Raw genomic sequence first — 27453 nt, 5'->3', positions numbered from 1 at the left:
TAAGGTACACATCAAGTGTCTAAGTGCTGCGCGCCGCTTAGAAACCCGATGATTACCTTAGTTACCAGCGGCAGCTCGCTGATCGCTGGTCTCCCGCGATGCGAGCTGACCAGCGGGAGACCAGCAATCAAAAAAATGTCCTGGCCATTCCAGGACAATCAGCGATACCCGGCAGGGGGACCGGTCGCTGAGAAGTGTCACACACAGCGATCTCGCTGGTGAGATCGCTGTTGCGTCACAAAACTTGTGACTCAGCAGCGATCTCGCTAGCGAGATCGCTATGTGTGACGGGGGCTTAAACATTGGCTAGCAAAGGTGAGATTGCACAATGCTTGAGCAACTGGATGACAGACCAAAGTGTGAAAGTTAAACAGTGTCCTACAAACTCAATGCACTGCCAGTGTCTTGGGTACGTTATTCCAGACCAATTCACCTCCCTCAGCTGTTACATTTGCATGTGTATTTTTTCATGAATATTTGTCTTGTATTGGTGACCCGTGCTTCTGTGGTAGATGCAAAGCTGAACTTTGGGATCCTGAAAAACGCAACAAAAATGCGTTTTTTGATGCTGCTTCTTTTCTGCCAAGAACCCAGGTTTTGCTGCAGAAAAAATGCAGCAAAACCGCCTAGTGTGAACTTATGAGAAACTGGGTCTGAGCAGAAAAAGTAAATTAATGTGCATGCAAAATGTAATTGCATATGAACACATGACCTTTACACAGAGAAAACCAAAAGCAAAACACAAAACAAATATCCTGGAATAAAAAAGTAAAAAAATATATTGCATAAATTGCATGAAGGTAGTAATAATAGTAATAATAAGGGTATTTAGTTAACATAATTTTGATCAAAATAATGTAGAAGCCATCCCGCCACGTCACGGCAACCCTTGTGGGACAGTCCTAACTCTTGTATTAAAAACCTTTCCACTTGTCAAGTGACGTAAATGTGAACAAGGACAGAGGGACTGAACCACCAGTAATGGTATAGGCCAGACAGGATGGATTTTCCAACTCAGAAACAGGGCGGTCACACCCTTATATGCACAGAATGCACAATGAAACAAATGAGAAACTGGGTCTGAGCAGAAAAAGTAAATTAATGTGCATGCAAAATGTAATTGCATATGAACACATGACCTTTACACAGAGAAAACCAAAAGCAAAACACAAAACAAATATCCTGGAATAAAAAAGTAAAAAAATATATTGCATAAATTGCATGAAGGTAGTAATAATAGTAATAATAAGGGTATTTAGTTAACATAATTTTGATCAAAATAATGTAGAAGCCATCCCGCCACGTCACGGCAACCCTTGTGGGACAGTCCTAACTCTTGTATTAAAAACCTTTCCACTTGTCAAGTGACGTAAATGTGAACAAGGACAGAGGGACTGAACCACCAGTAATGGTATAGGCCAGACAGGATGGATTTTCCAACTCAGAAACAGGGCGGTCACACCCTTATATGCACAGAATGCACAATGAAACAAATGAGAAACTGGGTCTGAGCAGAAAAAGTAAATTAATGTGCATGCAAAATGTAATTGCATATGAACACATGACCTTTACACAGAGAAAACCAAAAGCAAAACACAAAACAAATATCCTGGAATAAAAAAGTAAAAAAATATATTGCATAAATTGCAAGGTCATGTGTTCATATGCAATTACATTTTGCATGCACATTAATTTACTTTTTCTGCTCAGACCCAGTTTCTCATTTGTTTCATTGTGCATTCTGTGCATATAAGGGTGTGACCGCCCTGTTTCTGAGTTGGAAAATCCATCCTGTCTGGCCTATACCATTACTGGTGGTTCAGTCCCTCTGTCCTTGTTCACATTTACGTCACTTGACAAGTGGAAAGGTTTTTAATACAAGAGTTAGGACTGTCCCACAAGGGTTGCCGTGACGTGGCGGGATGGCTTCTACATTATTTTGATCAAAATTATGTTAACTAAATACCCTTATTATTACTATTATTACTACCTTCATGCAATTTATGCAATATATTTTTTTACTTTTTTATTCCAGGATATTTGTTTTGTGTTTTGCTTTTGGTTTTCTCTGTGTAAAGGTCATGTGTTCATATGCAATTACATTTTGCATGCACATTAATTTACTTTTTCTGCTCAGACCCAGTTTCTCATTTGTTTCATTGTGCATTCTGTGCATATAAGGGTGTGACCGCCCTGTTTCTGAGTTGGAAAATCCATCCTGTCTGGCCTATACCATTACTGGTGGTTCAGTCCCTCTGTCCTTGTTCACATTTACGTCACTTGACAAGTGGAAAGGTTTTTAATACAAGAGTTAGGACTGTCCCACAAGGGTTGCCGTGACGTGGCGGGATGGCTTCTACATTATTTTGATCAAAATTATGTTAACTAAATACCCTTATTATTACTATTATTACTACCTTCATGCAATTTATGCAATATATTTTTTTACTTTTTTATTCCAGGATATTTGTTTTGTGTTTTGCTTTTGGTTTTCTCTGTGTAAAGGTCATGTGTTCATATGCAATTACATTTTGCATGCACATTAATTTACTTTTTCTGCTCAGACCCAGTTTCTCATTTGTTTCATTGTGCATTCTGTGCATATAAGGGTGTGACCGCCCTGTTTCTGAGTTGGAAAATCCATCCTGTCTGGCCTATACCATTACTGGTGGTTCAGTCCCTCTGTCCTTGTTCACATTTACGTCACTTGACAAGTGGAAAGGTTTTTAATACAAGAGTTAGGACTGTCCCACAAGGGTTGCCGTGACGTGGCGGGATGGCTTCTACATTATTTTGATCAAAATTATGTTAACTAAATACCCTTATTATTACTATTATTACTACCTTTATGCAATTTATGCAATATATATTTTTTTACTTTTTTATTCCAGGATATTTGTTTTGTGTTTTGCTTTTGGTTTTCTCTGTGTATAGGTCATGTGTTCATATGCAATTACATTTTGCATGCACATTAATTTACTTTTTCTGCTCAGACCCAGTTTCTCATTTGTTTCATTGTGCATTCTGTGCATATAAGGGTGTGACCGCCCTGTTTCTGAGTTGGAAAATCCATCCTGTCTGGCCTATACCATTACTGGTGGTTCAGTCCCTCTGTCCTTGTTCACATTTACGTCACTTGACAAGTGGAAAGGTTTTTAATACAAGAGTTAGGACTGTCCCACAAGGGTTGCCGTGACGTGGCGGGATGGCTTCTACATTATTTTGATCAAAATTATGTTAACTAAATACCCTTATTATTACTATTATTACTACCTTCATGCAATTTATGCAATATATTTTTTTACTTTTTTATTCCAGGATATTTGTTTTGTGTTTTGCTTTTGGTTTTCTCTGTGTATAGGTCATGTGTTCATATGCAATTACATTTTGCATGCACATTAATTTACTTTTTCTGCTCAGACCCAGTTTCTCATTTGTTTCATTGTGCATTCTGTGCATATAAGGGTGTGACCGCCCTGTTTCTGAGTTGGAAAATCCATCCTGTCTGGCCTATACCATTACTGGTGGTTCAGTCCCTCTGTCCTTGTTCACATTTACGTCACTTGACAAGTGGAAAGGTTTTTAATACAAGAGTTAGGACTGTCCCACAAGGGTTGCCGTGACGTGGCGGGATGGCTTCTACATTATTTTGATCAAAATTATGTTAACTAAATACCCTTATTATTACTATTATTACTACCTTCATGCAATTTATGCAATATATTTTTTTACTTTTTTATTCCAGGATATTTGTTTTGTGTTTTGCTTTTGGTTTTCTCTGTGTAAAGGTCATGTGTTCATATGCAATTACATTTTGCATGCACATTAATTTACTTTTTCTGCTCAGACCCAGTTTCTCATTTGTTTCATTGTGCATTCTGTGCATATAAGGGTGTGACCGCCCTGTTTCTGAGTTGGAAAATCCATCCTGTCTGGCCTATACCATTACTGGTGGTTCAGTCCCTCTGTCCTTGTTCACATTTACGTCACTTGACAAGTGGAAAGGTTTTTAATACAAGAGTTAGGACTGTCCCACAAGGGTTGCCGTGACGTGGCGGGATGGCTTCTACATTATTTTGATCAAAATTATGTTAACTAAATACCCTTATTATTACTATTATTACTACCTTCATGCAATTTATGCAATATATTTTTTTACTTTTTTATTCCAGGATATTTGTTTTGTGTTTTGCTTTTGGTTTTCTCTGTGTAAAGGTCATGTGTTCATATGCAATTACATTTTGCATGCACATTAATTTACTTTTTCTGCTCAGACCCAGTTTCTCATTTGTTTCATTGTGCATTCTGTGCATATAAGGGTGTGACCGCCCTGTTTCTGAGTTGGAAAATCCATCCTGTCTGGCCTATACCATTACTGGTGGTTCAGTCCCTCTGTCCTTGTTCACATTTACGTCACTTGACAAGTGGAAAGGTTTTTAATACAAGAGTTAGGACTGTCCCACAAGGGTTGCCGTGACGTGGCGGGATGGCTTCTACATTATTTTGATCAAAATTATGTTAACTAAATACCCTTATTATTACTATTATTACTACCTTCATGCAATTTATGCAATATATTTTTTTACTTTTTTATTCCAGGATATTTGTTTTGTGTTTTGCTTTTGGTTTTCTCTGTGTAAAGGTCATGTGTTCATATGCAATTACATTTTGCATGCACATTAATTTACTTTTTCTGCTCAGACCCAGTTTCTCATTTGTTTCATTGTGCATTCTGTGCATATAAGGGTGTGACCGCCCTGTTTCTGAGTTGGAAAATCCATCCTGTCTGGCCTATACCATTACTGGTGGTTCAGTCCCTCTGTCCTTGTTCACATTTACGTCACTTGACAAGTGGAAAGGTTTTTAATACAAGAGTTAGGACTGTCCCACAAGGGTTGCCGTGACGTGGCGGGATGGCTTCTACATTATTTTGATCAAAATTATGTTAACTAAATACCCTTATTATTACTATTATTACTACCTTCATGCAATTTATGCAATATATTTTTTTACTTTTTTATTCCAGGATATTTGTTTTGTGTTTTGCTTTTGGTTTTCTCTGTGTAAAGGTCATGTGTTCATATGCAATTACATTTTGCATGCACATTAATTTACTTTTTCTGCTCAGACCCAGTTTCTCATTTGTTTCATTGTGCATTCTGTGCATATAAGGGTGTGACCGCCCTGTTTCTGAGTTGGAAAATCCATCCTGTCTGGCCTATACCATTACTGGTGGTTCAGTCCCTCTGTCCTTGTTCACATTTACGTCACTTGACAAGTGGAAAGGTTTTTAATACAAGAGTTAGGACTGTCCCACAAGGGTTGCCGTGACGTGGCGGGATGGCTTCTACATTATTTTGATCAAAATTATGTTAACTAAATACCCTTATTATTACTATTATTACTACCTTCATGCAATTTATGCAATATATTTTTTTACTTTTTTATTCCAGGATATTTGTTTTGTGTTTTGCTTTTGGTTTTCTCTGTGTAAAGGTCATGTGTTCATATGCAATTACATTTTGCATGCACATTAATTTACTTTTTCTGCTCAGACCCAGTTTCTCATTTGTTTCATTGTGCATTCTGTGCATATAAGGGTGTGACCGCCCTGTTTCTGAGTTGGAAAATCCATCCTGTCTGGCCTATACCATTACTGGTGGTTCAGTCCCTCTGTCCTTGTTCACATTTACGTCACTTGACAAGTGGAAAGGTTTTTAATACAAGAGTTAGGACTGTCCCACAAGGGTTGCCGTGACGTGGCGGGATGGCTTCTACATTATTTTGATCAAAATTATGTTAACTAAATACCCTTATTATTACTATTATTACTACCTTCATGCAATTTATGCAATATATTTTTTTACTTTTTTATTCCAGGATATTTGTTTTGTGTTTTGCTTTTGGTTTTCTCTGTGTAAAGGTCATGTGTTCATATGCAATTACATTTTGCATGCACATTAATTTACTTTTTCTGCTCAGACCCAGTTTCTCATTTGTTTCATTGTGCATTCTGTGCATATAAGGGTGTGACCGCCCTGTTTCTGAGTTGGAAAATCCATCCTGTCTGGCCTATACCATTACTGGTGGTTCAGTCCCTCTGTCCTTGTTCACATTTACGTCACTTGACAAGTGGAAAGGTTTTTAATACAAGAGTTAGGACTGTCCCACAAGGGTTGCCGTGACGTGGCGGGATGGCTTCTACATTATTTTGATCAAAATTATGTTAACTAAATACCCTTATTATTACTATTATTACTACCTTCATGCAATTTATGCAATATATTTTTTTATTTTTTTACTTTTTTATTCCAGGATATTTGTTTTGTGTTTTGCTTTTGGTTTTCTCTAGTGTGAACTTAGCCTTAGTTTGATGCAGGGCTTGACATTGACAGCTTGAGGCCCCTGTTCAAGAAATGTGTCTTGGCCCACCTCCTTCTATGGCAACAAAGCTACATACAGTGGGGCAAAAAAGTATTTAGTCAGTCAGCAATAGTGCAAGTTCCACCACTTAAAAAGATGAGAGGCGTCTGTAATTTACATCATAGGTAGACCTCAACTATGGGAGACAAACTGAGAAAAAAAAATCCAGAAAATCACATTGTCTGGGTTTTTTTTCAGTTTATTTGCATATTATGGTGGAAAATAAGTATTTGGTCAGAAACAAAATTTCATCTCAATACTTTGTGATATATCCTTTGTTGGCAATGACAGAGGTCAAACGTTTTCTGTAAGTCTTCACAAGGTTGCCACACACTGTTGTTGGTATGTTGGCCCATTCCTCCATGCAGATCTCCTCTAGAGCAGTGATGTTTTTGGCTTTTCGCTTGGCAACACGGACTTTCAACTCCCTCCAAAGGTTTTCTATAGGGTTGAGATCTGGAGACTGGCTAGGCCACTCCAGGACCTTGAAATGCTTCTTACGAAGCCACTCCTTCGTTGCCCTGGTGGTGTGCTTTGGATCATTGTCATGTTGAAAGACCCAGCCACGTTTCATCTTCAATGCCCTTGCTGATGGAAGGAGGTTTGCACTCAAAATCTCACGATACATGGCCCCATTCATTCTTTCATGTACCCGGATCAGTCATCCTGGCCCCTTTGCAGAGAAACAGCCCCAAAGCATGATGTTTCCACCACCATGCTTTACAGTAGGTATGGTGTTTGATGGATGCAACTCAGTATTCTTTTTCCTCCAAACACGACAAGTTGTGTTTCTACCAAACAGTTCCAGTTTGGTTTCATCAGACCATAGGACATTCTCCCAAAACTCCTCTGGATCATCCAAATGCTCTCTAGCAAACTTCAGACGGGCCCGGACATGTACAGGCTTAAGCAGTGTGACACGTCTGGCACTGCAGGATCTGAGTCCATGGTGGCGTAGTGTGTTACTTATGGTAGGCCTTGTTACATTGGTCCCAGCTCTCTGCAGTTCATTCACTAGGTCCCCCCGCGTGGTTCTGGGATTTTTGCTCACCGTTCTTGTGATCATTCTGACCCCACGGGGTGGGATTTTGCGTGGAGCACCAGATCGAGGGAGATTATCAGTGGTCTTGTATGTCTTCCATTTTCTAATTATTGCTCCCACAGTTGATTTCTTCACTCCAAGCTGGTTGGCTATTGCAGATTCAGTCTTCCCAGCCTGGTGCAGGGCTACAATTTTGTTTCTGGTGTCCTTTGACAGCTCTTTGGTCTTCACCATAGTGGAGTTTGGAGTCAGACTGTTTGAGGGTGTGCACAGGTGTCTTTTTATACTGATAACAAGTTTAAACAGGTGCCATTACTACAGGTAATGAGTGGAGGAAAGATGAGACTCTTAAAGAAGAAGTTACAGGTCTGTGAGAGCCAGAAATCTTGATTGCTTGTTTCTGACCAAATACCTATTTTCCACCATAATATGCAAATAAAATGAAAAAAAAACAGACAATGTGATTTTCTGGATTTTTTTTTCTCAGTTTGTCTCCCATAGTTGAGGTCTACCTATGATGTAAATTACAGATGCCTCTCATCTTTTTAAGTGGTGGAACTTGCACTATTGCTGACTGACTAAATACTTTTTTTCCCCACTGTATCTTAGATAGTCTACTTTATTATGTATATTGCCATCCCTTATTACACAGTGCCCTCGCTTGTTATGTACATATCAGATTATATAGAGCCCTGTCTTTATTACATACTGTCCTGTCTTGTTAGATACAGTATATAATGCAATGACGGTTGATGGAGCTTGGGAAAGCTTCTTTTCTATTGGAGGAACTGATCACCTGTTCCTCCATCAGCAGTCATTTTATATTTTAACAAGAGAGAGGACTATGTAATAAAAGAGGGCGCTGTGATTAACAAAAATAACAAGAATACACTATGTAAGAGACAGTGCTGAACATAACAGCAGAGGAAGCTATATAATAAAGGACGGCACCATATATTACTAGAGAGGATGGTATGTAACAAGGGACGGTGTTATACATAATAAAAGAGGAAACTATGTAACTAAGGACGGCACTATACATAAGTGAGTACACTATGTACTAAGGGACTGTGCTATACATAATAAGTGAGTACACTATATACTAATGGACTGTGCTATATATAATAAGTAAGTACACTATATATTAAGGGACTGTACTATACATAATAAGTGAGTACACTATATACTGAGGGACTGTGCTATACAGTGGGGGGAAATAAGTGAGTACACTATATACTAAGAGACAGATCTATACATAAGTGAGTACACTATATATTAAGGGACTGTACTATACATAATAAGTGAGTACACTACATACTAAGGGATTGTGCTATACATTATAAGTGAGTACACTATATACTAAGGGACTGTGCTATACATAATAAGTGAGAACACTATATACTAAGAGACTGTGCTATACATAATAAGTGAGTACACTATATACCGAGGGACTGTGCTATACAATGGGAGAAATAAGTGTTTGATTTTTGCTGATATTGTAAGTTTGCCCACTGACAAAAACAGTCTATAATTTTAACGGTAGATTAATTTTAACATTGAGAGATAGAATATCAAAAATAAAATCCTGAAAATCACATTGTATACATTATATAAATTTATTTGCATTTTGCAGTGACAAATAAGTAATTGATCCCCTACCAATCATTAAGAGTGCTTGCTCCTACAGAACAGTTAAACGATCCTAATCAACTCGTTACCTGCATTAAAGACAGCTATCATACATAGTCACCTTTATAACAGACTCCTGTCCACAGACTCAATTAACCTCTACAACAAGGGCAAGACCAAAGAGCTTTATAAGGATATCAGGGACAAGATCATAGACCTGTACATATTTAGTGAGTACACTATATACTAAGGGACTGTGCTATACATAATAAGGCTACATTCCTGTATCCGTGTGCAGTGTCTGTATGCTGCCCACGTTTACAGCTATCCTTTCTTGCCCATATTGTTTGAAACTTGTGGCTTGCTTAATAATGTGGGACATCCTTCTTAATTAGTCTTCTTTTAATTAGGCTCACCAGGCAAACTAATGATCACAGGAGTTTTAGATTGATTTCAGTGGTCCAAAGAGCCTTGAGACACAGCACCATCCATGAGTTCATTTCAAAAACAAAAAATTACATCTTTATGACACTTGTATACAATTTGCATAATAATATGGAACATGGTGTATATAAGAGAGAGGGAGCTAGCCACACATTGGCATCAAGACCATTTCTTCACAGATGCATTTTAATAGATCACAAAATGTCAATGGGTCCCATTGATATTGATGAATTGTATCAAGGTTTTTAGGTGTGTTAATGCTCTATTTTGCTAGTCAAAACCAATGGGAAATTTTTACTGGATTTGTCATAAGTGCCGAATAGGAGAGAGTCCCATGATCTAATTTGTTGATTCAAAGCTGCCATCAGCCACTGCTTTTACCATTGAAACAAGCAGAGAATTGCTGGGATTCAGGGTATGCTCAGATGCCCCACACATAGCATAACCTACCTCCCTGCTTTTTCTGTAAAATTCATAGACTTCACTGGATACAATTGGCTACCAATAAATGAAATTGCTCTGAATTATTGAAAGATACAGCAACTCTCAAGGACTTATGCCGTACTGTAAATATGCCATAAATGCTCCAGGTGGAAACAAGACGGTTTAAAGGGGTTGTCCAGTAAAAACAAGTGATAACTTGCTGATCTATGGGTGTTCAATCTCTGGGAGCGAGCCACAACAATTCGCAGATAGAGGAGTTTTTATTCCTGTTAGGGAATGTTTATCCTTGTTCCAAACTGAAGAGGTGGGTCAGATGACCACCACTCCATTCTTTCTCAATACAGCTGCCGGAAAACGCAAAGTTCAGCGTTTTGCAGCCTTATAGGTAACTAGCTGAAGAGCCCGGCGCTGCCCGGGCATAGTAACTAACTATGGTTAGTTATAACAAATTATAATGATTATATCTATTTATATAAAGCTGAGTGTATAGCCCCACCCACTCCGCATAGCCACATTCACTATAATATCCCACATCATCCCGTCAGCCAGAGCTACCGGACAACTACCCCTAATATTCCACATCATCCCGTCAGCCAGAGCTACCGGACTACTACCCATAATATCCCACATCATTCCGTCAGCCAGAGCTACCGGACTACTACCCCTAATATCCCACATCATCCCCTCAGCCTGGAGTCAGAACCAGAGCACTGAGTGGAACGGTCCTAACTTCCATAGTGGGGATCCCTTTAAGAGAGGCCTGGCGTCAGAACCAGAGAGCTGAGTGGATTTGCCCTGACTTCCATACCAATGATCCCTTTAATAGAAGTCTGGGGTGAGAATCAGAGCGCTGAGGGATTTGCCCTAACTTCCATACTGGAGATCCCTTTAAGAGAGGCCTGGGGTCAGTACCAAAGCGCAGAGTGGATTTTCCCTCACTTCTGTATCGAGGATCCCTTTAAGAGGGGACTTGGCTCAGAACCAGAGCGCTGAGTGGATTTGCCCTAACTTGCATACCAGGGATCCCTTTAAGAGAGCCTGGGATCAGAACTAGTGCACTGAGTGGATTTGCCCTGACTTGCATACCAATGATCCCTTTAATAGAACCATGGGGTCAGAATCAGAGCGCTGAGGAATTTGCCCTAACTTCCATGCAGGAGATCCCTTTAAGAGAGCCTGGGGTCAGTACCAGAGCATTTGAAGGCAATTGCCCTAACTTCCATACTGGGGATCTTTTTAAGAGAGGCCTGGGGTCAGAATTAAAGCACTGGATAGATTTGCCCTGACTTCCATACCGGAGATCCCTTAAAGAAGGGCCTGGGGTCAGTACCAATGCGCAGAGTGGATGTACCCTAAATTCTATACCAATGATCCCTTTAAAAGACCCTGGGGTCAGAACCACAGAGCTGAGTGGAACGGTCCTAACTTCCATACCAGGGATCCCTTTAAGAGAGCCCTGGGGTCAAAACCAAAGCGCTGGAAGGATTTGCTCTGACTTCCATACCAATGATCCCTTTAAGAGGGAAGATGTGCCTATAGATGGAGGATGTGTGATGGTATATGGGCACAGGAGGGGGGGATTCATTTCTGTCATGTGCTCTCTGCTCCTTTCAGGGGGCAGGCAATGGCTGGGAGCTTATGTTCCCAGGGATGCTAGATTTCTCCCACCATGTCAGTGTCTGCTGAGGTGTTGTCAAGTGGGAAAACTGTTGGTCATAGCAATCAATCACAGCTCAGCTTCTTTTAACCAGCTCTGGTGAAATGAGAGATGCTTAGTGATTGTTTGCAAGGAAAACTGTTGCTCATAGCAACCAATCACAGCTCAACTTCTTTTGAACAGCTCTGGTGAAATGAAAGATGCTTCATGATTGGTTGGTGATACACACACATTCATTTTTATATATAGAGATGAAGAAGTGGCAGTTGAGCATGTGCACTGCGACACTATTCTAATGGAGATAAAAATGCCCCGTTCTGTCTATGGATGCAGGGTCCAGATGTCCAACCCCCATGGATCAAGAAGTTATCACCTATTGTGGCCTATTGGCTTTCACTGGACAACCCTTTTAAGATCAAAAGCATTTACATAAACTGTAAGGCAATGAATGAACAAAAACATTGCACATTACTGTTGGTGGTCACAAACAATTATTTACAGTATATGAATGATTTAAAAGGTCAAGACTATATATTTTTTATTATGAAACAAAAAACTAACAAGCAGGTAGTTGCTAACTACCTGCCTGTTCTATCCTGCGCCCGCAGATCGGTCTCTAACTGCTTCTACAAGCAATTCAGCTGCTCTTAGTCAACACAGTGGCTGTTCCTCTTTCAGTCTACTCTGTCGACATGTTGTGACAGCAAACGTCATGCTGATTGACAGCTGGCTTCCCGCAGTTAGGCATCTGGGAGCTATCAATTAGCATGACATTGGCAGTGATGCCCCATAACCAGAGCAGGTTGGAAGAGAAGCTGCTGCTCTGTCAGCATGACGTTAGCATAAGTAGCCGTATTACAGAAAGGAACAATAAGTGAGGGCTACAGTATATGCTGTCAGAACGGTGTCGGGCAGAACAGGCACATAGATAGCAACTACCTGCCTGTTAGTTCTTAGGCTCACAGTAAAAAAGTAATATAGTCCCGGATAACCCCTTTCAACGTTTGTAGTGTATACTGTGTGTCCAGCTTTATCATGTTTTACTACGTTGTTATTGGTTTTTTAATATTTTAGGAAATTATAATTTTTGTATTTTTGCTTGAAAAGTAAATATTGCTCCGCTTCTCTGCAGCCTAGGATTTTCCCCTTTTTCCCGTCCACTTTCACTAACCCCCTCTTACTTTTCAGGTAGCTCTACGGACCTACTTGTGTCTATTTTACAGTTGACATATTTGTTGTTGTCTATTCTTTATATTCTATATTTTAGGTTCTAATTTTACAGGATCCAGAGTTCTCTCATTGGATTCTTCAATCAAAAACCCGTCATTGCTCCTGCAACACTCGTAGTTGGTATACTTATTACTGTTAATTACAATATTCAGTGCAATTTTTGCTTTTTAGGTTCAAGACTTGTAAGTTCTCTAGATCTTATCTTGTTATCCAGGTCAAATTTCCTTTACAGGTTCCAGTTATCTAACGGTTAAAATGACTTTTAAAATTGTGTCCTACAACGTGAGAGGACTAAATAGCCCCCAAAAGAGGCACGCTTTGTGGAGAGAATTAATCAAATCACAAGCGGACATCGCCTGTATTCAGGAGACTAAATTTTTGACAGGAAACCACCCCTACTTTCAACATCGCAGCTTTCCTCATATTTTTGAGGCCTGCAATTCTAGCAAACGAGCTGGAGTGGTTACCCTAGTCAAAAATACGGTTCCATTTGAGGTAATTGAAGATTTTGGTGATGCTAAAGGCAGGTATCACATCTTAATCTGCATTATTAACGGACAAACTAGCACTTTAGTTAACATATATGCACCGAATAGACATCAGGCCAGATTCTTGACGAAAGTGATGAAAAAGGTAACCGAGGTGAGAAAAGGGACCCTCATACTTCTGGGCGACTTTAACACCACTCCAGATAGGACTATTGATTCCACTTCAGATTCCCGACCGGCCTCGAACGATCTGAATTGGTGGCTGGATAAGAATGAACTTTACGACACATTTCGATGTCTAAATTCATCCTCCAGAGAATACACACATTTTTCATCAGTCCACCAATCGGCCTCCAGGATTGATTTAATCTTATCCGACATCTTTTCCCTTAAAAAATTTAAAAAGGTCAGTATTGGAGATAGGACTATATCCGATCACTCCCCAGTCATTGGCGAATTCCTCTTTGGGCCGCCATTAAGAAACACCAGAATGTGGAAATGTAACTCTAACATCATACACGATCCCATCCATAAAGCAACAATCCAAAAAGCCATAGATGATTTTTTCCTTGAAAATACCCCGGAGGCTACCAATCCATCTAACAACTGGTGCGCCCATAAGGCCGTCATCAGGGGTATTTTAATCAATATTATCCAAGATCAAAAGAGAAAATAGGGAAAAATTGGATAAACTTCACAAGTCCATACGTGAACAGGAGAAATACATATTAGACCACCCCTCATGTCCCTCTAATAAACAGGCAGAATTGGCAAAATTAAGACAAGACCTACGCAATTTACTTTATTCACCCTATGAAGCAGCCATTAATTCCTCGAAGTATAAATTCTATTTCACTTTAAACAAACCCACACGGTATATGGCAAATAAAATTAAAAGACTAAGGATCCACAACAGAATTAGTAAAATTTCATCCATGGAAGGCGATAAAATTCTTCACCATCCCCAGGATATAGTTAATGAGTTTTCCAAATATTATAGCAAACTTTATAATTTGAACACGGACCCCCTATCACCACCCCCAAAAGAACAGGACATCAAATCATACCTGACAAACATTAAACTACCATCTTTAACCAACGACGATATAGAATCTTTGTCTGCACCATTCACTACCCAGGAAGTCGAAGACACGATTAAACACCTCGACCTTCATAAGTCACCTGGGCCGGACGGCTATAATAATACATACTACAAAATCTTCAGTAAATCCCTTTCCCCACAGTTAACGAAACTCTTCAACCATGCCTCCGCAATAGGTTCCTTTCCGCCTGAGATGCTGGAGGCCTCCATTACCCTAATTCCCAAACAATCTGGTGACCCCCTATCTCCAAGTAACTACAGACCAATTTCCTTGCTCAATACAGACACAAAATTATTTTCAAAAATCCTAGCAAACAGGTTGAGTTATATACTTCCCAATTTGGTGGCGAACGACCAAATGGGTTTCGTAAAAGGCAGGCAACCAGCCGATGCTACAAGAAGAATACTGGACTCCGTCAAACTTACTAACTCCACCAGGTCCCCAACAGTTTTCATATCACTTGACGCCGAGAAGGCATTCGACCGCATCGACTGGTGTTTCCTGAAACATACCTTAATTAAATTTGGGTTCAACAACAATCTCCTTAAAACATTCATGGCACTATACAAAAACCCCACAGCTAAAGTTAACTGCAATAATCACATCTCAGATACATTCGCTATCAATAACGGCACAAGACAAGGATGCCCCCTCTCACCACTATTATTCAACTTAGCGTTAGAACCATTAGTGGAGTCCATAAGACAAAACTCAAAAATAACTGGCCTCTCTACCAACAACCGCCAACATAAACTCAGCCTGTTTGCGGACGATATAATCCTGACCCTTACAAACCCTGTATCATCAACTATGGAAACCCTCAAGGAACTAGAAACCTTTTCAGCCCTTTCAAATTTTAAAACCAATAACTCAAAATCTAACATACTACCTATCCATGTCAATCCCGAAGAAACTACTCGCCTAAAATCTTTTATTTCATTTAATTGGTGCAGGAAGGAACTACCGTATCTAGGTATTATAATCAATAAAGATTTAAACAAAACTGTTATTTCAAACATGAAAAAGTTGTCGGACTCGATTCAGAAGGACAGCAATACCTTCAGAGATAGAGGCCTGACCTGGTGGGGGAGGAACCTAGCGGTGAAGTTGTTTACATTACCTAAAATTCTGTATATTCTCAGATGCATACCACTTTCTATCTCCACGGCATGCCTAACGGCCATTCAGTCGCAAATAAACAATATTATTTGGAACCACAAAAAACCAAGAACTGACACCAGAACATTATTCAAAAAGAAACTTCATGGTGGATTTAGTCTTCCGAATATCTCCGCTCATTATTATACTTTGTTAATTAAACAGAGTATGCATTGGTTATCAGACACGAGTGTTCCCGCATGGCATGACCTGGAGGTAGACATCAACAAAGGTAATCATCTCAAATCTCTGGTTTTCAAAGCCATTTCTAATCTGACTACAAATAACCACACTCACCCGATATTTCAGGCAATTTCCTTGGCCTGGTGTAAAATCTCTAGATTAGATGGCCGTAGCCAAAAAATGTCCATGCTGTATAGACTACCTTTAACCCATGTCTATACATTCTTGGGAAAAACTACACCCCCTCGCTGGGCTGACTTCAAAATAAATACAATAGGTGACATCTTCAATGGCCCCAACTACTTGAGTTTCAGTTTAATAAAGAATAACTTCAAAGTGCCTTCTTCTTTCTTCCATGAATATTTGTTACTAAGAGAACATATCAAATTATTCTTAAGTAATAAACCTAGATTTACAGAGGCGTCTCTAAAAATTTTGGTTAACCTGCATCACCAAATCTTCTGGGGACATAAATTTATTTATGATTGTTTCAACAAAGACTTGTCTCTTACAAAAAGCGCCCATATGCTCACTTGGGAGAAATCTCTCAACCTCACTACCTCTGCAGATGAATGGGAGGAAACATTTTCATTATCCAACCGGTCTACAATATCTATGCCTCTCCTGGAATCACACTTCAAGGTATACACCAGATGGTACTATACACCATCTAGACTAGCTCACATAGATGTCTCCAACTCCCCACTTTGTTGGAGAAAATGCGGCTGTAAGGGGGATTTATTACACATTTTCTGGAGCTGCCCTACTGTTGTTACCTTTTGGTCAGGAATTTCCTCTATAATCACCAAACTCTCTGGTTTACCATTTACCTTCACACCACAATTAGCCCTGCTCTCTCTGAATACCTCTGCCTTAGATAATTCTCTTCAACGAATTGTTATACATATTTGCATGGTCGCCAAAAATGCCATCGCCTTTCACTGGAAAAGTCATACTTTACCTGATGTTGACTTCATTGTCAAACTAATTACACAACACAGAGACCTCGAACTTAAGTTCGCTCTGTCCAACAATAGTTTCGGCCAAATCTACAGAAAGTGGCACAAATGGGATCAATCTTTCCCTCCATCACTTACCTGATTAGCATTTATATTTAATTATTCTTGGCCTCTGTATTATCTTATATTGGTCTTTATAATGTTAAGGTCAAAGTCATGTTCTATCATAGCACTGTTTGCTTCTACTCTGTATACCATAGTTTGTTGTTTACAATGCTATTTTTTCAAGGGCTGCGTCCCTTGCTTTACTTGGGTCAAATTGTTGCTGCTTTGCAAATTTATGTTTGTTGTTATGTTTACTGCCCTACCCTTACATCAGCTCCCCCCCATCCCCTCTACCCCCCCCCCCCCTCTATACCCTTGTTAAAAATAAAAATATTGGAAAAGAAAAGTAAATATTGCTATTTTTATTAGTAAATCATTATCATTAATAGTGGTAGTAGTGGTGGTAGTATCATTGTATCTTTAATGTATGTTTAATGTATTTTAAAAGGAGCACACAGCCTCTTCCTGAATAGAGAAGAGATTCCCCCACTCCAGGACATCCGTAAATGGTCTTCTCAGGATGTCTACAACTTTGTGTCGAGCTTGCCAGGTTGTTCTACTTATGCACAGGTGAATATTTTTGTATTTATCTTTATCTGTTGTCAGGGCAGCCATTAGAAAATCTAGGGCCACATACAGCTGACTGTTCCAACATAACCTCTATTGTCTCTATAAGGGCACAGTCAGACGGCCGTATAAAGTCCTAGATCAGAACGCAGTGCATGAATAGGCCGGCGGCTCTGCCGACCTGAACGTGACAGCTGTTACGCTCGGGTAAGAAGAGCTGCTGGCAAATCCGTGCATTGCATTCCAATCTTGTTCCGATTTATACATCCATCTGACTGCATGGGCTAAGCTAAGGTGTCTTATCACAACCGTATTTTATGGTACATGACATGGCTATAATTTCCAGCCAAAAATCTATGAAGTGTATATGAGGCTGATAGGTCAGTTCAGGACACCAGCACACGGAACTGACATTGTGACTGTAACACTTGACGTAAAATACGGCTGTGCACCACTCTCTTTATGGTGAAGGATCTATCATCACTCTTCTTCATCCACGCATAGGATTACTTATGATATAGAACATTTTCACTTTGGCTCTCTATTGACACCCGGTCACCCAGTGATAAAATCTTGGCCTTACAAAAAATTCTCACAGGAAGCATAAAAGTTGTTGTGCAACACATAATTAATAGAAAAAAAAAATTACAATGTTGATGTCACAAATCATTAAGGGATTTGTGGCAGATCTGGGTCTGCCGAAATTTAAATGTTGTTTTTTCCTTTGGGTCCTGCAAGAGTAAATGTCTGTCTCTTGCTGGCAGTTCTTTTAGGCTGGTCAGCTGATGTTGGTTGGTAACCACTCCCACCTTCCTTTAAATTGTCCCATGACCCACCAGATCGTCGGTTATAGAGTTCTTCTATGCAGACCAGCTAGGTGCGCGGAGGTCTCTTGTGTCGGTGGTGTTGATGCTGTGGGAATTCAAATACCTGGTGCCGTTTTCTGTGCTGCTGTGGCAAAAAGGTAAAAATACTCAGCTCTGGCTCTGCTGCTTAGCAGCAGAGCCAGAGCTGAGTATTTTTTCCTTTTTTTGTCTGTCCCATGTTTGTCTCTTCCCCTGAGTGTTACCATCTGCTAGCATCCTTGTCAGCCAGGGTACATTGAGGTGACAATTAGGGACTAGGCACGTGACGGCGGAGAGGGTGAAAGAGTCACATAGGGTGTTAGTGGAGCTTAGGGTCTGACACATGTTGGTGTGAGGAGGTGTCCCATCCCTCACTCCCTACTTTTATTGCCTTCCTCCCCCACTTTTCCATCCAGTCGAATTTATATGCTGAATCGTCCGCCAGACTTACCCGTGTCCGTGCGTGACATTATAACCGACCGACACGAATATCCGGAGACCCTATAGCTCAAGTGGAGGCTTTTGCAAGCCTGATCCAGACCCTCATGGATGCGGTACCGAGTTGTGGTCACAGGTTGTGCAGCAGCTTCAGCTTGTGTCTGGGTTCTTGGTCTCAGCTTAGGCCCAGGCTTAACCAGAACCTAAAATATTTCTTCCTGACACATTCTCTGGAGGGAGAGATAAATTTAAGGTTTTTAAGGAAACTTGTAAATTATATTTCAGGCTCCTCCCTCGTTCCTTAGGGAGTGAGAAGCAACGAGTGGGGATTGTAGTTTTTCTTCTTCAAGGTGATCCCCAGTTCTGGGCCTTCTCTCTGCTGACCGACTCTCCATCTTTGCGGTTGGTGGTTTTTTGCGGCTTTGGCGCTGGCGTTTTGTGATCCTGATGGCGTCTCCCTGGCTGAGTCTACACTCCAAAAGATCAAGCAAGGGGGCCAACCAGCTGAGGAGCACTGCTCGGAGTTCCGGAGATGGGCCTCCGACACTCAGTGGAATGACCATGCCCTTAGTAGTCCTTATTGTCAGGGTCTGTCAGCTATTCTTCAGGAATCTCTGGTGCCATATGCTAGTCGAAGCTCGTTGGAGGCTGTCATGGCTCTTGCTATCAGGGTAGATAGACGCCTCTGCCCCCTGTTTTTATGCCTAGGGAGGAGGTCACACAGATGCTGCAGACAAATCCATGCATTTGAGGGATGTCTCCTCTCATACTAGATTACCTGTTGTTCACAGTGGGAAGGGAGCATGTTTTTACTGTGGTCTTACGGATCATTATATTAAAGTGTGTCCATCTGTCCATCTTGTGCCAAAATTGGTACTCCATCACAAAAGCTGTATTCCCCTAGTTGTTTGGAGGGAGATGACCAGGGAGTGTTCATTTCCTCCACTTTCTCGTCTCAGTTTACCATTTCGGCTGATATAGTGGTTGGTGAGAAAACTGAGACTATTCCAGTTCTTGTGGACAGTGGATCTGGAGTCAGTTTTGTGGATTCTCACTTTGCTCAGACCTATGGTCTAATCAGTAGGATGCTAGCAAGATCCATTCCTATTTGTGCTTTTGATTCTGTTCCTCTCAGCCAGAAGAGTTTGACCCAAGTTGTACATAATGTGAACTTGCGCATTGGGTCTCTTCATGAAGCATTCCTGTCGTGCTACGTATTGGAGGGTATGCCTACTCGCATCATCTTAGGCCTTCCCTGGCTGAAAAAACACAATCCGGACATTCATTGGCGGTACAGAGACATAGTCAGTTGGGGCAAGCTTTGTAAAAACTGTAGCCTGGGAGCTACGATCTCTGCTGTCTTTGTTAAATCTACCCCTTCTAATATGCTACCAGGGAATAAGGACAAGAGTCTACCCCAATGATATCTATATATATATAAAACTGAATGTATGTACTGTATGTGTGTATCACCAACCAATCACGAAGCATCTTTCATTTCACCAGAGCTGTTCAAAAGAAGCTGAGCTGTGATTGGTTGCTATGAGCAACAGTTTTCCTTGCAAACAATCACTAAGCATCTCTCATTTCACCAGAGCTGGTTAAAAGTAGCTGAGCTGTGATTGGTGGCTATGAGCAAGATGTCCCACTTGACAACACCTCAGCAGACACTGACATGGTGGGAGAAATCTAGCATCCCTGGGAACATAAGCTCCCAGCCATTGTCTGCCCCCTGAATGGAGCAGAGAGCACAAGACAGAAATGAATCCCCCCCCCCTCCTGTGCCCATATACCATCACACATCATCCATCCATAGGTACATCTTCCCTCTTAAAGGGATCATTGGTATGGAAGTCAGAGCAAATCCATCCAGCGCTGTGGTTTTGACCCCAGAACTTTCTTAAAGGGATCTCCGGGATGGAAGTTAGGACCGTTCCACTCAGCTCTGTGGTTTTGACCCCACGGTCTCTTAAAGGGATCATTGGTATGGAAGTTAGGGAAAATCCACTCTGCACTCTGGTACTGACCCCAGGGTCTCTTAAAGGGATCTCCTGCATGGAAGTTAGGGCAAATCCACTCTGTGCTTTGATTCTGACCCCAGGGTTCTATTAAAGGGATCATTGGTAAGGAAGTCAGGGTAAATCCACTCAGCGCTCTGGTTCTGACCCCATGCCTCTCTTAAAGGGATCTCCGGTATGGAAGTAAGGGCAAATCCACTCTGCGCTTTGGTACTGACCCCAGGCTTTCTTAAAGGGATCTCCTGCATGGAAGTTAGGGCAAATCCCTCAACGCTTTGATTCTGACCACAGGGCTCTATTAAAGGGATCATTGGTATGGAAGTGAGGGCAAATCCACTCTGTGCTCTGATTCTGACCCCAGGCCTCTCTTAAAGTGATCTCCGGTATGGAAGTTAGGGCAATTCCACTTTGCGCTTTGGTACTGACCTCAGGCATCTCTTAAAGGGATCTCCGGTATGGAAGTTAGGGGAAATCCCTCAGCGCTCTGATTTTCACCCCAGGCTTCTATTAAAGGGATCATTGATATGGATGTCTGGGCAAATCCACTCAGCGCTCTGGTTCTGACCCCAGGCCCCTCTTAAAGGGATCCCCAGTATAGAAGTGAGGGCAATACCACTCAGCGATATGGTTCTGACCCCAGGCCCCTCTTAAAGGGATCCCCGTATGGAAGTGAGGGCAAATCCACTCAGCGATCTGGTTCTGATGCCCGGCCTCTCTTTAAGGGATCCCCGGTATGGAAGTTAGGACCATTCCACTCAGCGCTCTGGTTCTGACCCCAGGCTGACGGGATGATGTGGGATATTAGGGTTAGCATTCCGGTGGCTATGGCTGATAGGATGATGTGGGATATAAGGGGTAGTAGTCCTGTGGCTCTGGCTGACGGGATGATGTGGGATATTAGGGGGAGTAGCTTGGTAGCTCTGGCTGAGGGAATGATGTGGGATATTATAGTGAATGTGGCTATGTGGAATGGGCGGGGTTCTACACTCAGCTTTATATATATAGATATAATCAGTATAATTTGTTATAACTAACCGTAGTCAGTTACTATGCCTGGGCAACGCCGGGCTCTTCAGCTAGTATAATATAACAGCAATAAATGTGGAGTGTAAAAATGAAAAGGTAAAAATGAACACTGAAGCTAGAAAATGAATTAAAATATCCCAGCAAAATTCCTGCCATAATCTCCTCTTTATTTATCCTCATGTTACTGAAAAGTGTGTGAATATATAAAAAATGTTCTCTGTGTGTCCCAGTACATGTCATGTTCTCCCCTTCTCCTTCTCACTGCTCTGTTTCTGACTGTAAGGCCGGGGTCACACTAACCAATGCAAAATACTGTCAGTATTTTACATGCGTAATACGGATGAATGGCCCCTAAACAGTGCTCCGTATGTCATCCGTAATCAAGGTGTGGTCGCGTATTTTGCGCATGTAAGCATCCGTATGTAATCCGTATGGCGAGATTTTCTCGCAGGCTTGCAAAATGGACATATAATGGAGCCCTATGACAGGGTTTATAACACAAACCAAAGAATAGATATAGACACATAGAATGCATGTATATATATATATATATATATATAAATATTCTATGTGTCTATATCTATTCTTTCGTTTCTTTATTAAACCTGTCAGTGTGAGTTTACTGTATAGCGCACTGAATTGCCGGCTTTGCTAAAAGACACCGGGTGCGTATTTCTCGCAAGTCGCATGTGTGGTCCGTGTGTAATCCGTATTTTTTGCGCACCCATAGACTTGCATTGGCATACTACGGCCGTAGTACGCTGACAATCGCAGCATGCTGCGATTGGCACGGACCGTAGAATACGGATGAGAAATATACGGCTGGTGCGAGTGACCCCATAGAGAATCATTGGTCCGTGTCTAATGCGTGCTTTTAGCGCCTCTCACTCGGCCATATTCCTCGCCAGTGTGACCCCAGCCTAAGACAACTTGCCGCAGTAGCAGACTCACCCCATTGCCATTGTGTCTGTCACTCTGCTCGTCACAAAAAAACGCAATTTCAGTACTCTGTTTTTAAATAGTTATGGATTCCGGCTGAGCAGCAGTCGAAAACGGTTTGTAAAGCATGGAATGGCCATGCAAAACAGCACTGCGGGGGGAGAAGGAAACAAAATAAGATAATAAAGTATATTACAAAAATTTATACAAGGATAAATTAACAAAATAAATTTAGTTCTACTTGAACATACATAACAGAAAATAATTGAAAAGTAAAATAAGGAAACAAAAAAAAGGATCATGGATTCAAACCAGTTTCATGGTAAAAGTCCCCTTTTACGCACATCACTGGTCACACAAAAGAGGTGGGGGGAACTATCTTTCTGATTCAAGATGAGTGCAAAAGTGAAGATGCAGGGACACTGAAACCAGCATAACCCCTTTATTGCTTGCCTGATTTTTCTGCTTGCATGCACTTTAGATGTAGATAAGCACAATAAAATAAATATTGAATATTTACTGAATATACCCACATGGACAAAATTGTTGGTACCCTAAATAAAACACAATGGTCACTGAAAATTTGAAACTGACAAAAGTAATTTTCAATTTAAATTTACTGAATGTCAACTAATGATAGTCAGATATTGCTTTTAAATTGTGATTTAAAAAACAAAACAAAAAATTAATGAAAATATTGTGGACAAAAATGATGGTTCCCTTAACTTACTATTTATTGCGTATCCTTTTGAGGCAATCGCTGTAAACAAATAATTTCTGTAGGACTTATGTTCAATAGGACTTAGATCAGGGCTTATGGTTTGCTTTCAGCAAATTTGGCTTCCTCCTCGGTCATCTTCTATGAAATCCACTTTGGCAAATGGGGTGATTTGACACGGATGTTTCTTGACATTGAAGTTCACCCTTAATCTCTTTGGAAGTTGTTTTGGGACCTTGGATTACCATTTGTATATCTGTCTGTTACATTTATCATCAATTTTCTTCTTGTAGCCACATCTAAGGAGGCTGGCTACCATCCCATAGACCTTAAACTTCTGAATAATATGTGCAACTGTAGTAACAGGAACATCAAGCTGTTTGGAGATGTCTTATAGCCATTAACTTTTACGTGTTTGCAAAATTTTGCGTTTCCGTGTAGTTACTGCACACGTCAAATCGTCGCATGCAGACGCATCTGCATACAACGCTTGTCCCTGCGTACCCAATGTTAAAGATAGGTACGCAGGGAAACGCAGGATGCATGCGGCAGTAGGTGGAACATGGGTGGAGCTTCACGGAGGAAGTAGGCTGCCATACGCAACCCTCCTCAACGTAAGTGTGACACCAGCCTTACACAGCATGATACCAAACAGCACAGTGACTACTTTTCACCCTTTAACCCCTTCCTGACATCCGACGTACTATCCCGTCCACGGTACCCGGGCCCGTATGACCGTGGACGGGATAGTACGTCTACCGCGATCAGCGGCACCCACGTGGTGAGCGCCGCTGATCGCGGCCGGGTGTCAGCTGATTATCACAGCTGACACCCGGCACAATGTGTCCGGGGCGGTCACGGACCGCCCCCGACACGTTAACCCCTTGCACACCGCGATCAAACATGATCGCGGTGTACCGGGAGTTAAAGGGAAGCATCGGCAGGGAGGGGGCTCCCTCCGTGCTTCCCTAAGCCCCCCACGGCAGCGCAATGTGCAGCGCTGCTGCGGGGGGCTCCTATCCTCCAGGCCCCCGAATCCAAGATGGCGACGGGGGCCTTCAGGGACCTGAGGAAGCTGGCTTCCTCAGTGCCTGCAAAGCGCAGGCAAGAGGAAGTCTTCTTCAATGCCTGTGACAGATTGCTGATCTGTCACAGTGATCTGTGATGTGACAGATCAGCGATCTGTCACAGGACAGTGATGTCCCACCTGGGACTATGTAATAAAGTAAAAAAAAAATTAAAATAAATTTAAAAAAATCGCCAAATAAATTAGAAAAAAAAATTAAAATATTCCCTCAATAAATCCATTTTTTGGAAATAAAAAAAACCAATAAAAGTACACATATTAGGTATCGCCGCGTCCGTAACGACCCGCCCTATAAAACTGTCCCATTAGTTAACCCTTTTAGTGAACCCCTTAAAAAATAAAAATAAAAAACGAAGCAAAAAATAATGATTTATTATCATACCGCCAAACAAAAAGTGTAATAACGCGCGATCAAAAAGACGCATATAAATATCCATGGTACCACTGAAAATGTCATCTTTTCCCGCAAAAAACGAGCTGCGAGACAGCATCATCAGCGAAAAAATAAAAAAGTTATAGCTCACAGAATAAAGCGATGCAAAAATAATTATTTTTTATATAAAATAGTTTTCATTGCATAAAACCGACAAAAACATAAAAAAACTACCTAAATAAGGTATCGCTGTAACCGTACTGACCCGAAGAATAAAACCGCTTTATCAATTTTACCGCACGCGGAACGGTGTAAACGCACCCCCCCAAAAGAAATTCATGAAACGCTGGTTTTTGTTCATTCTGCGTCCCAAAAATAGGAATAAAAAGCGATCAAAAAATGTCACATGCCCGAAAATGATACCAATAAAAACGTCAACTCATCCCGCAAAAAATAAGACCTCACATGACTCAGTGGGTCAAAATACGGAAAAATTATAGCTCTCAAAATGTGGAGATGCAAAAACTATTTTACAATAAAAAGCGACTTTTAGCGTGCGACAGCTGCCAAATATAAAAACCGCCATAAATAGTAAGTCAAACCCCCCGTTATCACCCCCTTAGTTAGGGAAAAATAATGAAACTAAAAAAAAAGTATTTATCTCCATTTTCCCGTTAGGGTAAGGCTGTGTGCACACGCTGCGGATTAGGTGCGGATTCATTCGCGCGGATTTTGTAAAATCCGCAGGTGAAACCGCAGGTCAAAAGACCTGCGGTTTTACATGCAGATTGCTCTGCGGTTTTGTCCTGCGGTTTTTCATCTCCTCAATAGAGGAGATGGCAAACCGCAGGAGAATCCGCAGAAAGAATTGACATGACATAATCCGCGTGGAAAATTCCACACCGTCTGCACTGCGGTTTTTGATTCCCATAGGGAATCATGGTACTGTACACCGCAGCAGAAACTGCTGCGGGTCCGCAGCAGCCAAAACCGCTGCGGAACCGCAGCAAAATCCGCAGCGTGTGCACACAGCCTTAGGGTTAGGGCTAGGGTTAGGGCTAGGGTTAGGGCTAGGGTTAGGGCTAGGGTTAGGGCTAGGGTTAGGGTTAGGGCTAGGGTTAGGGCTAGGGTTAGGGCTCAGATTAGGGTTAGGGGTGTGTTGGGGTTAGGGTTGGAGTTATAATTGGGGGTTTCCACTGTTTGGGCACATCAGGGGCTCTCCAAATGCAACATGGCGTCTGATCTCAATTCCAGCCAATTCTGAGTTGAAAAAGTCAAATGGTGCTCCTTCCCTTCCAAGCTCTGCCATGCGCCCAAACAGTGTTTTACCCCCACATGTAGGGTATCAGCCTACTCAGGACAAATTGCAAAACAATTTTTGGGGTCCAATTTCTCCTGTTACCCTTAGGAAAATAAAAAATTGGGGGCAAAAATATCATTTTTGTGGAAAAAAATGATTTTTTTATTTTCACGTCCGAGTGTTATAAACTTCTGTGAAGCACTTGGGGGTTCAAAGTGCTCACCACACATCTAGATAAGTTCCGTGGGGGGTCTAGTGTCCAAAATGGGGTCACTTGTGGGGAGTTTCAATAGTTTAGGTACATCAGGGGCTCTCCAAACGCACATGACACCCACAGACCATTCCATCAAAGTCTGCATTCCAAAACGTCACTGCTTCCCTTCCGAGCCCCGACGTGTGTCCATACAGTAGTTTTCTCCCACATATGGGGTGTCAGCGTACTCAGGCCAAATTGGACAACAACTTTTGGGGGTCCAATTTCTCCTGTTACCCTTGGGAAAATGAAAAAATTGGGGACTAATTGATCATGTATCTGGAAAAAATACGATTTTTTTATTTTCATGCCCTGGCATTATAAACTTCAGTGAAGCCCTTGGGGGTTCAAAGTGCTCACCTCACATCTAGATAAGTTCCTTAGTGGGTCTAGTTTTCAAAATGGGGTCATTTGTGGGGGGTTTCCACTGTTTAGGTACATTAGGGGCTCTCCAAAGGCAACATGACACCCGCAGACCATTCCATCAAAGTCTGCATTCCAAAACGTCACTACTTCCCTTCCGAGCCCCGACGTGTGCCCATACAGTAGTTTTCTCCCACATATGGGGTATCAGCATACTCAGGACAAATTGGACAACAACTTTTGGGGTCCAATTTCTCCTGGTACCCTTGGGAAAATAAAAAAATGGTGACTAAAAGATCATGATTGTGGAAAAAATAGGAATTTTTTATTTTCACGCCCGGGCGTTATAAACTTCTGTGAAGCACTGGGGGGTTCAAAGTGCTCACCACACATCTAGATAAGTTCCTTGGGGGGTCTAGTTTACAAAATGGTGTCATTTGTGGGGGGTTTCCACTGTTTAGGTACATTAGGGGCTCTCCAAAGGCAACATGACACCCGCAGACCATTCCATCAAAGTCTGCATTCCACAACGTCACTACTTCCCTTCCGAGCCCCGACGTGTGCCCATACAGTAGTTTTCTCCCACATATGGGGTATCAGCATACTCAGGACAAATTGGACAACAACTTTTGGGGTCCAATTTCTCCTGGTACCCTTGGGA

At 41.4% G+C, this 27453-nt stretch overlaps 1 protein-coding gene across 1 annotated transcript in view; it reads left to right on the top strand.

The window, feature by feature from the left end:
* Positions 1 to 27453, top strand: part of SAMD7 (sterile alpha motif domain containing 7) — a 79810-nt gene that overhangs the window by 32693 nt on the left and 19664 nt on the right. Inside the window, 1 exon segment of the mRNA XM_073578905.1 lies at positions 17314 to 17435. Coding sequence (XP_073435006.1) covers positions 17314 to 17435 — 122 coding nt within the window.

This window comes from Dendrobates tinctorius, unplaced genomic scaffold (genome assembly GCF_039654945.1).
Source record: "Dendrobates tinctorius isolate UK_male_01 unplaced genomic scaffold, ASM3965494v1 ptg000060l, whole genome shotgun sequence".
NCBI classification, from domain to species: Eukaryota; Metazoa; Chordata; class Amphibia; order Anura; family Dendrobatidae; genus Dendrobates; species Dendrobates tinctorius.
Note: the sequence above shows the minus strand (reverse complement) of the source record. Positions and strands in the feature narration are given on the sequence as shown.